The 13,259-nt window shown below is 41.4% G+C and overlaps 1 protein-coding gene across 2 annotated transcripts in view; it reads right to left on the bottom strand.

The window, feature by feature from the left end:
- Positions 1 to 13,259, bottom strand: part of Pde7a (phosphodiesterase 7A) — a 41,363-nt gene that overhangs the window by 10,453 nt on the left and 17,651 nt on the right. For both annotated transcript variants that reach the window (XM_028763942.1, XM_028763934.1), the window contains exons 4-7: positions 12,360 to 12,511; positions 10,386 to 10,449; positions 5,972 to 6,067; positions 5,371 to 5,471 (exon numbers count right to left, since the gene is read on the bottom strand). In XM_028763942.1, the coding sequence (XP_028619775.1) occupies positions 5,371 to 5,471; positions 5,972 to 6,067; positions 10,386 to 10,449; positions 12,360 to 12,511 (413 nt within the window). The remainder of the gene's footprint in view (positions 1 to 5,370; positions 5,472 to 5,971; positions 6,068 to 10,385; positions 10,450 to 12,359; positions 12,512 to 13,259) is intronic.

The raw sequence follows: 13,259 nt of genomic DNA on the forward strand, positions 1-13,259 counted from the left end.
TGCTGGGATACAAAACACGCTACTTCGGCTGCTTGCTTCTCCCGGGGGGGGGCCCACCCCCTTGGACTCTGACCGCCAGAGGCACTGGGCCATGACTTCTGGCCGATAGTAGAAAGTCCTTCCCCACAGCAGCGTGGACCTGACTGGGGCACCTCTGCCTCATCTGCCTCTGGCCCATAGCAAGGTTCCGCCCTGACCCACCATCTGCACTATGCAGCTACAGCCACTGAGCCTGCAACACAGGGCCTGGAACATAGCAGGTGCCGTGGGGGAGCGACCTGTGGGCCATTTCCTACCATCAGACCACAAAAAAGCCCTAGAACACACACATTTCAATGCGCCGTCCAGACCCTTGGGAGACTTCCCTTCTCGAAAGCAGTTCATGCCGGGCGGTGGTGGCGCCCACCTTTAACCCCAGCACTTGGGAGGCAGAGGCAGGTGGATTTCTGAGTTTGAGGCCAGCCTGGTCTACAGAGTGAGTTCCAGGACAGCGAGGACTACAGAGAGAAACCCTGTCTTGAAAAACCAAAACCAAAACAAACAAACAAACAAAAAAAGAAAAAAGAAAAAAAAGAAAGCAGTTCATATATCCCTCAAGTTCTTGCAGCCAGTCTAAATTCCTGGTACTAGGTTGAACTGCTTTCTGGCAGTTTCCAGGAGATTGCTGCCATAGTTCCTAGCTATTCACGTGATGACATGAATTTCTAGCTTGGTTGTACAGTGACCAGTTAGTGAACTCTTCTTGGGATGCCGGTATGGATAGTTCAGTAACATCCCCATCACCCAATAGACACTAAACTGTCTTTGATTTTAAGAGCTCTTCACACATATTGTCTGATAAATGGAAAAAGGTTTCCCAAGTGCTTACCTATCCACGTTCCCACCCTTGTCTTGTTCTCATGGCCTGTGTGCTCAATTTGTGTCACAGGCCTGAACCTGCCTAGACAAACTCATTTTCTGTCACCACGATCTTATGCCACTGCTGCCAGCTTTCTTATTCTGGTCCTAGTCAAATGTTTCTTTGCTAATATAAAAATGCTTTTCTCTACCTACACAATCTGCCAGTTACTTAAGACTCTTTACTATCCTGTCTTGATAGATTTTTAGTACTGTTACTAAATTCTATTCAGTTACAACCAATCAGATAGCTCTCAATCTTGTCAGAAGTTTGCTAAATTTATGACAGATGGAATTCCCAAAGCCTTTAACAGCTGATCCAAGATGGTTTCAGAAGATGTGGACACACCTAGACGATACTGCCTGGATTGTAATGTGAACACTGAAAAACACAGTGGATAAAACTGGATGCCCTGAAAAACAAAACAAAACAAAAACAAACAAACAAACAAACAAAAAAACTGGATGCCCTGAGTCAAATGACTTGGCTAAACCAAGGTAAGTCATTTCTCATGTCATGCGTATCCATTCCACAGAAAAAGCCCTGTGTCTTCTGTACTTGAAAGCCAGACTGACTCAGCCCAAGAGACCATGGACACCATGGAAACTGTTGGCTAGTGGACTTTGTCATTTTTTAAAAATAATATTTAACTAGTAGATTGTTGTTTACTCTTTCTCAGACTTCTGACTACATTGACAGCTAAGCTTTCACAGATGTAATCTGTTACCTCATAATCCAAACTCAGTTTCCATTGATTAAATGCTTCATATTTCCTCTTCTTGCTCTGCCACTGTCCTAAATTATCTGAGTTCCTATAAACTTGCCTAACCCTAATAAAACATTCCACTATACGATCCAGCAAAGGTTCATCTTAAAGACTGTTGTTAACTCATGCTGTTATCTCTTTTGTAAACTTATAAGCTACAGGAAACTCACTCAGATCTGCCTCTCATGGACCAAATAGGCTCCATCCAGATAAGTACATCTGCCTAAAGTTCCCACTGACTACGTATTCCAGAGGGTGGGATTCCTCTGGGTTTCAAATGTACATCTTAAAAAAATTTTTTTTTCTCCCAAATATACTTAATCTTATTCCCTACATCTTGTCAAGTCCAGGCGCATCAAGATCAGCTCCAGAAGCAACCTCCAAATGCTCTGTCTCCTGTCACAGACACAGACGTTTCTACTGGACCTGTTCCTTCTGACCTATCCTCAGATAGCTCCACTGACCCTGGACAGCAGGAAACAGCCAATTCTCCTAAGACTGGACAAACATCTCCCTTACCCATTCTTCTAGGTTCCCTAGAGACACTCGCCCCAATGCCAGCAGGAAGTAGCCAGATATCACAATGACCCTATTCCCACTTCGCCATCAACGATCACCTATTTCTATTTTTTTCTTTTTAAGATTTATTAATTTATTTTATTATGAGTACACTGTAGCTGTCTTCGGACACACCAGAAGAGGGCATCCAATCTCACTATGGATGGTTGTGAGCCACCATATGGTTGCTGGGATTTGAACTCAGGACCTCAGTGCTCAGTGCTCTTAACTGCTGAACCATCTCTCCAGCCCTTTTTTTCTTTTTTTAATTAAACCAAAACATGGGAATGTTACCATTCTGTCTAAACTCCACCCCACAGTTAAGTGACAACAGCCAGGTATGGTTCTCCCCACTGTTACCTGGCAACAGCCAGGTAGGCCTGGCCCACTATAAAAGGGGCTGCTTGCCCCCTCCTCTCTCTCTTGCTCTCTTGATCCCTCTGTCCCCTTGCTCCCTACCCCTTCCCTTCCTCCTCTCTCCATGTGCTCATGGCTAGCTTCCCCCCCCTCCTTCTCTGCCTCTCCTACCCTCTTAACTCCCCTCTCCTCATGCCCTGAATAAACTCTATTCTATACTATACAATTGTGTGGTTGTTCCCTCAGGGGGAAGGGATGCCTCAGTATGGGACAACTGAGACATACCTCACCACACACACCCACAGAACATATTATGTATCTCTTTATCAATACATCACCTATGACAAGAATATAATGCTAAATAACAGACAAGTACCTTCTGAAAAGAAAATCAGTATGTTATTACTATGTGTAAAATTAATATATGGCTAAACATAACTTTACAACCTCAGGTCAAAAAATGAAACACAAAAAGATGCTAGTGGATTTTTAAAAATCCTCTGGGGTGCTTGAAGATAGCCCAGTGGGTAAGAGTGCTTGTCTCAAGCCTGACAACTGAGTTTAATCCCTAGAAATCTGCAGAAGGAAACACCAGTTCCTAAGCAGTGTCCTTTCGCCTCTATACTCCAACTGTGGCATGTTCACATCCCACCCCAACCCCCACACAAATGCACAATAACAGTTATGACATCTGTGGGGAAAATATAAAAGCAAATCACATACTTAAAGCAGAAAACTGATTAAAAATATATTTCTTCCTAAACCTTTATGTAGGAGAACTTTGTTACAAGTATAAGCAATTCAGTGATATTAAGACTGTTTAGTGTATGTACAAAACACGCACACATTCGTGTGTATGAATGTGGTGTGTACTTACTATGGCTGTGGAAGTCTGAGGACAGCTTCAAGTGTTGGTCTCACTCACCTAACTTCATTTGAGACACAGTTTCTATTACTTTCCTCAGAGCACATGCCAGGACAGCTGCCCTGTCAGGTTCCAGGGACTTTGCTGCCTGCCATCTCTGAAGGAGTGCTGGGACTACAGACACTCTAGGACACAGATTTTGCATATCCAACTCTTACATAGTTCTAGGGATTCAAACCACATCCTCATGCTTGAGTGCAAGCACTTTCACATACTGAACTATCCAGATCTCCTACTTTTCATCTCTTTTTCTTTGTTTGTTTGTTTGGTTGGTTGGTTGGTTTTTCGAGACAGGGTTTCTCTGTGTAGCCCTGGCTGTCCTGGAACTCACTCTGTAGACCAGGCTGGCCTCAAACTCAGAAATCCGCCTGTCTCTACCTCCCAAGTGCTGGGATTAAAGACGTGCGCCACCACCACCCAGCCTACTTTTCATCTCTTAATGGATCTGTGCTAAAACACTAACCACAAGCCACCTGGAGAGGAAGGTTTATTTCATCTTACATGTTCAGGTTACAATGCACCATCAACGGAACCCAAAGAAGGAACTTAGGGGAGGAGCTTGAGGCAGAAACCATGGAGGGATGCCGTTAATTGTTTGCTCAGTTACTTTTCTAACACAGCTCAGGCCTACTTGTCACCTATCCTGAAGTAGATCTTCCTATATCAATTAATAATTAAGAAAATGCCACACGGACAAATCTCATTTAGACAGTTGAGGGTCCCTCATCCCAGGTGATTCTAGGTTTGTGTCAAGTTGACAGCTAAAGCTATGTATGACTCCAGCCGTTCACACAACTTTAGTGTGTTTGTACAGAGCCACTGAACTTTCTATCCTTTTGATTCAGTCTGCCAAGTACTAGAAGGCATGAACCACATGAACCACACTACCACCTGGCTAGAATGGAGTTTTAGAAAAACAAATATTGTTACTAAATGGCTATTGATTCTAGTAATGTCTGAGTTCCTGAGTAAGAAGCTTTTAAAGTATAAAAAAGTCAGATTTCACTTGTATCTATTTGTAAAACTATCTTCAGGGTCCTTTTTAATAAAAGAGAAAACTATTAAGAGGTGACATTCCTTCAGTAGACTTCTGCTGTTTTGCTGTTTGCTGGCATTATGCTGATTTTCTTCTGGTTATCACTAGGGCCAAAATCATTATAAATATAAGACTTTAGTACCCTCTCCAACAGACGGACATTTTTATTCATTTTCCACATTCAGTAACAATACTCCCACACCTAAAATTTCAAGTCAAAACTCCTCCGTTCGTCTGTCCCTCTGTCCGTCCGTCCCTCCCTCCCAAACCAGCAATGTTGCTTAGGACATCAATAAATGTACACCAGTAAGAAAAACAAGTTGGCCATTACCAGTTTCTGACAGGCTAGGGAGACAGGAAGACACTGTTTACTTAAGACTTCAAACTCGTGGTAATCCTACTGTCCCAGCTTCTCAAATGCTGGGATTTACAGGCATGAACCTCCACGCCTGCCTAAAATGAGGCTCTTATATGAACTTCCAGGGACAAGAAGAATAATATTAAGTGCTCTGTTTCAAGAGGACTCGAACATCTCAGGAACAGGAGGAAGTATTGCATTTTATGTCCTATGGCCTCAGGCTCTGCACCCGCACACTCAGCAACCTCACATGGTGGACACTTTAAACAAAGTTGCATCTGTAGGAACACAGAATCCAAACCTTTGAGAGCTCTGGGTCTGGTTCTCTAGCTCTTCCACTTATAGTCTTATCTGGAAAAGTCAATCTGGTTTGATCTCACTCTCATGGAAAAAGCTTCTGACTCTAAGCTGAGGTACTAACTTATGGAAATGTGTGGCCACAGAAATTGTCTTGTGACTTTCAACCACCTACCTTAGGTTCCTTTAAGTAACAGTGCATGGCCTGAGTAACGTCTGCAGCATGGACTGCATTGTGGTAAGGATTTTGACTGTGGTAATCTTCTTGAATCATAACTGCATTAAAAAAAAAAGACTCGAATTTTAGTATATATGAAGGACATCCAAGTATAGAAAGTGGTAATCATTAGTGATCCACATATATTTTCTTTTTGGTTTTTCGAGACAGGGTTTCTCTGTGTAGCCCTGGCTGTCCTGGAACTCACTCTGTAGACCAGGCTGGCCTTGAACTCAGAAATCCGCCTGCCTCTGCCTCCCAAGTGCCACATATATTTTCCATGTGGTTATCAACTCAAATTGTTCACACTCTAAAACAGTCTCTTCAATTCAACTGATCACCAGGTATTTCAGTATCATGCCACAGCAGAGACCATGTGAAAAAAAATATGACTGCAAAGCCAGCTGATCTATGGTGTCTGTCACTGACATAAATGTTGCCATGTCTTGTATAGCTACAAACACCTGCTTTAAGCTCTGATCTTGAACAGTTTGTTATAGCTGACTGACAGTTACACAAGTTCTGATACAGTCTTGTTAAATAAATTAGAATCACTTACCTAAAAATCGACGAAGTTTCACCATATCTAAATGGAAGTACTCAATCAATCCATGAAGACTAAATAAATGAAAGGTTAAGCTTACTAGACTATTTCCTAGAAAAGAAAGAGGAGAGGCTATGTTAGTAAGACATGCAAGGCCAGGCTACTGTCCCTAGATGGAGACTCCAACCATGGACTTGGAAGCAGTATCCCAGCCCACTTTTCTCTGCTAATATCTGCAGCTCCTTACTTTGATAGTTATACACTTTAAATGTTAACATCTTCATTCCATATTAAGGAAAACAATGTTTCAGCTTTCCACAAAGAACTGAAAGATAGAATTTTAAGGATTTTCAGGTTAACCCTTTTAAGACAATAGACTCAGTAAGTAGAATATGGGAAAACTGACGCACAGTGAACAAGCCAATTTAACATTACAGGCACTTCATAGAAGTGAATAGAATCATAGTAAAAATCTTTGGCTACAGCCTTCTGAAAATTGTGTTTATTTTTACTGGAACAGAACTAGGAGAGGGCAGTCACCTCTTCAAGGTCCCCAGGACTGAAGCTCTCAGCTAAACCTCTCCTCTGTACTTGAGCAGAAAAACTGAGAGCCAGTGGAGGACAGGCAGAAGCACAGCTCTCATCACTGTCAGCTGTGCCATGCACTGCCATGCAACATCACTGTTCTGTCAATGACAGGCAGCTTTTACTTTGTAAAGCACCTGTTTTAAGACTCTCATTCTTCACAACAATTTTAACATGCTTCTTTCCCATTTTCCTCATGTTCCACAGGAAAAAAAAGACCCCCAAGCCTTTAGTTTCCTTTTCCTTAAACACAAATTTATCCATACTTCCTCAAAGACAGATCCCAGTCCACTGGATACACTTCACCTAGCAACCCATGCTTTTTTTTTTCTTTTCTCGTTTTCCTAGGCTGCCCCAATAACCGCGAACATTCAGACACACTGCACATTCATTCCCGATGGCCCTCCATCCCACACACAGGCTGCAGTGCTTATCCTTCCTGTCTGAATCCCTCTTCCTCATTATGCTTATTTTCCCATCCCTGACAAAAACTCTCCAGGTTATACATACCTTATTATATTTCTCAGGATTTTGTAGACTCAATATAGGACAAATATGCTATATTAACAGTTAAATTGACTATCTTAGTGGGATTTAATCTCATAAGTTACTACATCACAGATAACAGTAACATACATGTGATTCTACTTATCTTCTGAACTTTATGGTTCTTGATAAAATATGAAAAATAAACAACTAATCTCACACTAAGAATTTATAATATTTAAAAGGGTTAATAAAGAATTAACTAACAACTCATCAAACCACTGTTAACAGACCCTATAGATGACTACAGGTAACCGCTTGCAGAACATCATGAAGATTGAGGCAGGCCACAAAGAGGATTTTTAAATATAATATTGTTTATCATTGTGTGTTGAAACAAACATGCATGATGGGAACATACATGCCATGGTGTGTGTGTGTGTGTGTGTGTGTGTGTGTGTGTGTGAAAGTCAAAGGACAACCTTGGGGAGTCAGTTCTCCCACCTTTATTGGGGATTAAATTCAGGTCATCAGGCTTTTGCAGCAAGTGTCTTCATTTGCTGAACTCTCTTGCTGGATCACAAGGATTCTTTTACAGATCCAGACACACATGTATATATGTAGGCATGTATGCCATGGTTCACAGGTTGGAAGTTGGAGGACAACTAGAAGTCATTGCTTTCTAGCATGTCACGTGTGCTGGTTTGGTTGCAAAGACATCTTGCCAGTCCCAAAAATTCTTTTAAAAGATGACTTGGCATATCATCTCCATATGGAAAGTAACAAATATATCCTTAAATTAGATGTCAGTGAGGCAGGGATGGTAGAACAGATCTTTAATCTCAACATCTGGTAGGGAGAGGCAGGAAGAGAGCTCTGTGAGTCTGAGTCCAGCATAGTGAATTCCAGGATCAGGGCTATGGAAGAAAGACATTCTCTCAAGGTCTCGGAAAAAGAAGCAGGAAGAAGAAAAGAAAAAAGAGAAGGAAGAGGAGGAGGATAAAGAAGAAGAAGAGGATGAGGATGATCATGAGGAGGAGGAGGAGGAGGAAAAGAGGAAGAAGAGAAATAATAATAATATTTAGAGTAAAGCTGTCACAATGAAACATACCAAAAAACCCTACAGAGCAGCTAAGATGTAGTGGCCCTTACTAGTTTTTAGAACTGACTCTCTATGAGCACTGGAGTGGCAACACAGGCTGGCCACTCCCCTCTCAGAGAACCAGAGGCCGTCATGAGCAACAGGCACACCACCTGCTCACATCCCTGTAAGAGAAATGTCAGCAACTCCTTTCCTCCTGGGAGCCAATGAGGTATACCTGTTCTGGGGCAAACCACTGAGGTCTGCCCCCTCCTGCCTGTCTTCTCCCTTATATCACCAAAAGAGTACCAGAGTAAGAAATATAAAACACCACTGAGTCAATAAGCACAAAGGGGCAACTATGAACTTGGATATGGTGAAAACAATCCATGTAGAAACATGTTCAAAAGGGAAACCATCCCAACTACATAATGCAACTCGAAGAACAGTTTTTTCCTGCCCATTTGTTCAGTTACATTTCTTCAAGTAGAGAATCTCTGTGGCTTCCAGGGGCTATGGTTAGCTTCCTATAAAAGCAAAGGTGGGTAGCTAACAATAGGTGTTTTTTTTATCTGTCACCAAGTAATTGAGCCACCTTCTCCATAAAGCCAGTTCAAATGGAGTGGTCTAAGGAAAGCAACCATGGCTGACACAGAACACAGTTGAGCTCACTAGCTTTCATCCTAAGACCCCAACTAGCAGGTTGTGTACTTTCTAAAAATCAAATTTAGAAAAGAGCAACTATGTTAAGGAATGGCAGGCATCCTAGCAACCTAAGAATAGGCTATAAGCTATCAGTTTATATAAGGCTAGCCTTTAAAAGTGTTATGGCTGGTGTTGCTTCATCTATATTTATCTTGTGATAATAACTGAAGTCATGTTTGTGTTGAATTAGGAAAGAAAAATTTCACAAATCCTGAAGGAGGTGGGGCATCTAATAATTTCCTCCTTGTATTTAAAAAAAGAAAAAGAACAATTCCCCTAAGGAAGGCTGCCTTTCCATTAGGGCAGTCAGCTAGGAGGCAGGGAGACAAATCACCCAAGGGTGAAAGAGGGAGCTACAGGGGAAGAGCAAAGAGGCAGTGATGCCTGGGTGTGCTTTGGACACTGGCAAACCTCGTGGTCCTCACCACCTTGCCCATCAATCTCATCTACTTCCTGTCAGCAGTGCAGAGATAAGCAGGGCACGTAGAGCCCTTCTCTCTGTTCCTACTGCTTAGAGGAAATGACAGTGACACCCAAACAACTACGGCAGCGCTCAGGGAAGGTGACAGAGTTCACTGGGTAAAGGTACTTGTACCTACAAGCTCAACAAGCTGAGCTGAAACCCTGTAATCCATAGGAAAGAGAACCCGAATCACCATGCTATCCTCTGGCTTTCAATGTGTGCTGTGGGCATGCGGATACACACCTCCATAAATAAATAAACACATTCTAGAAGAAAAGAAAAGCAGGTAACTTCAAAGACAAGCAGGGGTCACGTCATTCCATCCTCATCAACAGAAAAACTGAATTCTTTGTGTAATTCTATTAAAAACCTACTTTAACAAAGGGACAAAGATGGCTAAGTATCACCAAGAATCTGCCAAATAAGTTATTCTAAAAAAAAAAAAAAAGTTTCCAAATAGAATCTAGTTTTGATTTGCAAAGAGAGTAAAAAAAAAAAAAAACCAAAACAAACAAACAGCAATACCAGCCCCACATAAAGTGCTAAGCTGGGTGGGGCAGGGGAGATTAGAACAACCTGTGTGAAATTTCTCCAAAGCCCTCTTAACTGTCCACAGAGTCTCACAATAATATGCTCTTCTCCGGCATGGGAGGCAGTGCCAGAGGGAGGCTGTGGGAACAAGCTAATCCTCTGCAGCAGGTAAGAAAAAAGGCTGGGGGCCAGCACACTCAAGAAAGAGCAACTGGTGGAGCATGCCTTCGGGATAACCCTACATGGAAACTGTGTCAGAAGATGCCAGTGTAAACAGTCACAAACTGAAGAAACTGAAAAGAGAAAACAAAGACTGCAATGACATTCAGGCTGAGTCTTTAAAACCAGCAGTAGCGACTGCCAACTGGGCCAGTTGTGATTTGGTTACTGTCAAGACTAATAGTAAAAACAAAAATTGTGAAATGATTTCTGTTGTCTTTTTGAAAACTGACTAACAAGGACAAAATGCTGGCACTGGTTCACAGCCCATGTGAATGACAGCAAGGACAAAGCAAACTAAAGCTTCCCCACGGGAGGCTAATGACCACAGAAACTCGTATGTCAAATGCTTCACTTACCGTTTGTTAGTCTATCAAACAGAAAGATATCAAAATTCCAATTTCCAACTTTTTCCAGCATACACTGAAATGAAAACCAAACATTTCTACTGTAATTTAATCTCAGTAACACCCACTTTCTGCAGATAGTCCATAGTAAAGTTCATGGAAACGAGAAGTGGCTGACTGGCTTTGAGAAGCACCGAGGATCAGTCATCTTCCGTCACTTTATTTTCTAGGTCTGTAGACTGGGCTCTGCTGTGCAGCCCAGGCTAGTCTCTAACTCGTGGCAGTTCTCCTGCTTCAGTCTCCGAGAACTGGAGGACTGGAGTGAGCTGTGACACTTTGCTCCCAGTTTCCGTTTAGTTAAGACTTTTGCCACCGGCTCAAACATTCTCTATACAAATAAATTCCATTTGAGAACAAATTCTTTTGTTTTTAGTTAATCATATAGAGGTCAGGTCAGTCTGCCAACCTGTTCTTATAGTCTACAAACTCACGAGAATTCTGAAATGATTCACCATCATAGAGCCCATATGTTGCATATTTTTAAACCAGATTTTAAAAATCTGGCAGGGAGTTCTACTGGGTAACTGGTGAGTGGGCGAGGTGCTCAATCCTCACCGACACCTGAGAAGCAGGCAATAACTAACTCGCTCAGCTGTAGCAGAAAGCTGTCATGGTAACTGAAGAGTCCAGCTTCAGGGACTTGGAGACCACAGTAAACTCACACCAAACTGTAATTCAAGTATTTGCTGCTCAGGGTTGTTTGTTTGTTTTGTTATTATGAGACAGGGTCTTTCTACATAGCTCTGGCTGTCCTCAAACTCACAGAGATCTGTTTCCCTCTACCCCCTGAATGCTGGGATTAAAGGCATACATACTTGGCTTACTAACCATGTCTGTCTGCCTTCCTTCCTTCCTTCCTTCCTTCCTTCCTTCCTTCCTTCCTTCCTTCCTTCCTTCCTTCCTTCCTTCCTCCCTCCCTCCCTCCCTTCCTTTTCCTCTTTCATAAAAGAGACCCTGGGGTATTTATTGATGAACTTTAAATATCATTCAAAACTATCAATAAAATCAATCAATTAGCTCTTAGGATAATATGTACTTTAGGCAAACAAATAAATCCAAAGTCCACATTGTGTGGGCTTTTAAAATAAAATCTTTTATTTTGTATCCCTAAGTTTGCTGTGGTATACAATGAAGAATTGTGGAGGTTGAAACCACAGTACCAAAACCAGCAATAACACCCAGGTTAAGATTCTAACTGCGACAGCAGATCAACAGTTCCCATGGACTTATCTATCAAGCAGGGAAAGATTCTTTTCTTTATATTGTAATGTAACTTCAAAGAAGACACCCTGGAGCCAATCCACATAACTTTAGAAATCTGGCCTATAAAATTTAAGGAACAAATAATTTCAGATGAATTAAAATTCAAGATTATATAAAATCCCATTTGATCGACACCAAACTCATTTTACTTCAATCTTACTTAAGACAGTTTCTGTAAAATCTGTAAGAATGAAGTAAATAATCCTTACGAATACCACTTCAGTCAAGATGTAGCTAAACCTTCATGATTATCTGACTAAAAAAGATGGATCCACCCCCCTGAGCTGTTTGTATGGAACTATCTGGTAAATGCATCTATAGTGATGTCCTTATCAACAGCACTGAAACATCAGATCAGGCCATGGCTCATATTCTTCCCAGCATCCAACTCTGTGCCAGCTAAAAGTTGACTGTTCTGCTGATCCACTCATTTCTTAATGTTATATTAAGTAATTAATATAGAAAATTAAGACAGCAAATGCATGCACTACTTCATCTCCGTTTTCCTTGCTCTGTTATACCTACTTAGAAAAAAAAAAACAGCTCTAAAATCTGAAAAATGGCTCAATTCAGACAGAAAAAGGACATCTAAATGAGTTTTTTGGAGGTGGCCCCAGTGAACTTATCAAGCAACTCAAATCTTTTTGAAGAAGTTGTACAAACCTTGGCTTGTCCATTGTAATCCTCATCTAAAATGTTTAGAGAACTACAAACTGTGGCACCTCGAAAAAATTGTGAGGATCTGAGATACCGCTGGAAACTTAGTAACCTTCTGATGTTCCTGGCGGAGACTGATGCTTCAATTTCAGATTGAGCTGAAAGAAAGGGAGTAACCATAAAAAAACTGGCAAGAACCGAGTAGACTGCCTCCGTAACACCCCCAAGTTCCATGCAAGTACTTAAGGTGTTATACCAGCACTTTCCCTTCATTTTCCTTGTATGTGTGCTTTGTTTGCACGTGTGCATGTGCACCTGGTGTGTGCAGGGATGGGAGGGCTAGAAGAGTAGAAGAGTGCAGAGTTTCCTATGACTGGAGTTAAGGATGGCTGAGTCATCACGTGGATGCTGGGAATCAAACCCAGGTCTTCTTGAAGGGCAGTCAGTGCTTATAACTGCTAAGGCATTTCTCCAGTCCCATATACAAGTATTTTGAAAATTCATTAATTTCCATGAACAGTTCTTTCTATGCGGAGGTAGTTTATTTCCATTTTGAACTAAAGAGTTAAAAAAGAGTAAGGGTGACTTTTGACAGGCGTTAGAGAACTATGAGAGCATCTGGACTTAGACTCAGTTTTAAAGTTTAATTTCCATTAACTATTACTTTTCATTCGGTTGCTTCAACATACTATTTAAAAATCAGAAGCAAACACACACACACACACACCACTCACACACACAAATTCCAGTTTCAAATGACTGAAAAGCCAAATCCCAGTCACACAGATGATATTGACAACTATAGTAATGTATCTTAAGTCCTAATGAGATAGTAGTTTTAAAGTATTTTAAAGATAACTCTATCTATCTATCTATCTATCTATCTATCTATCTATCTATCTATCT

The sequence above is a fragment of the Grammomys surdaster genome, unplaced genomic scaffold, assembly GCF_004785775.1.
Source record: "Grammomys surdaster isolate TR1022 unplaced genomic scaffold, NIH_TR_1.0 62, whole genome shotgun sequence".
Classification (NCBI taxonomy): domain Eukaryota; kingdom Metazoa; phylum Chordata; class Mammalia; order Rodentia; family Muridae; genus Grammomys; species Grammomys surdaster.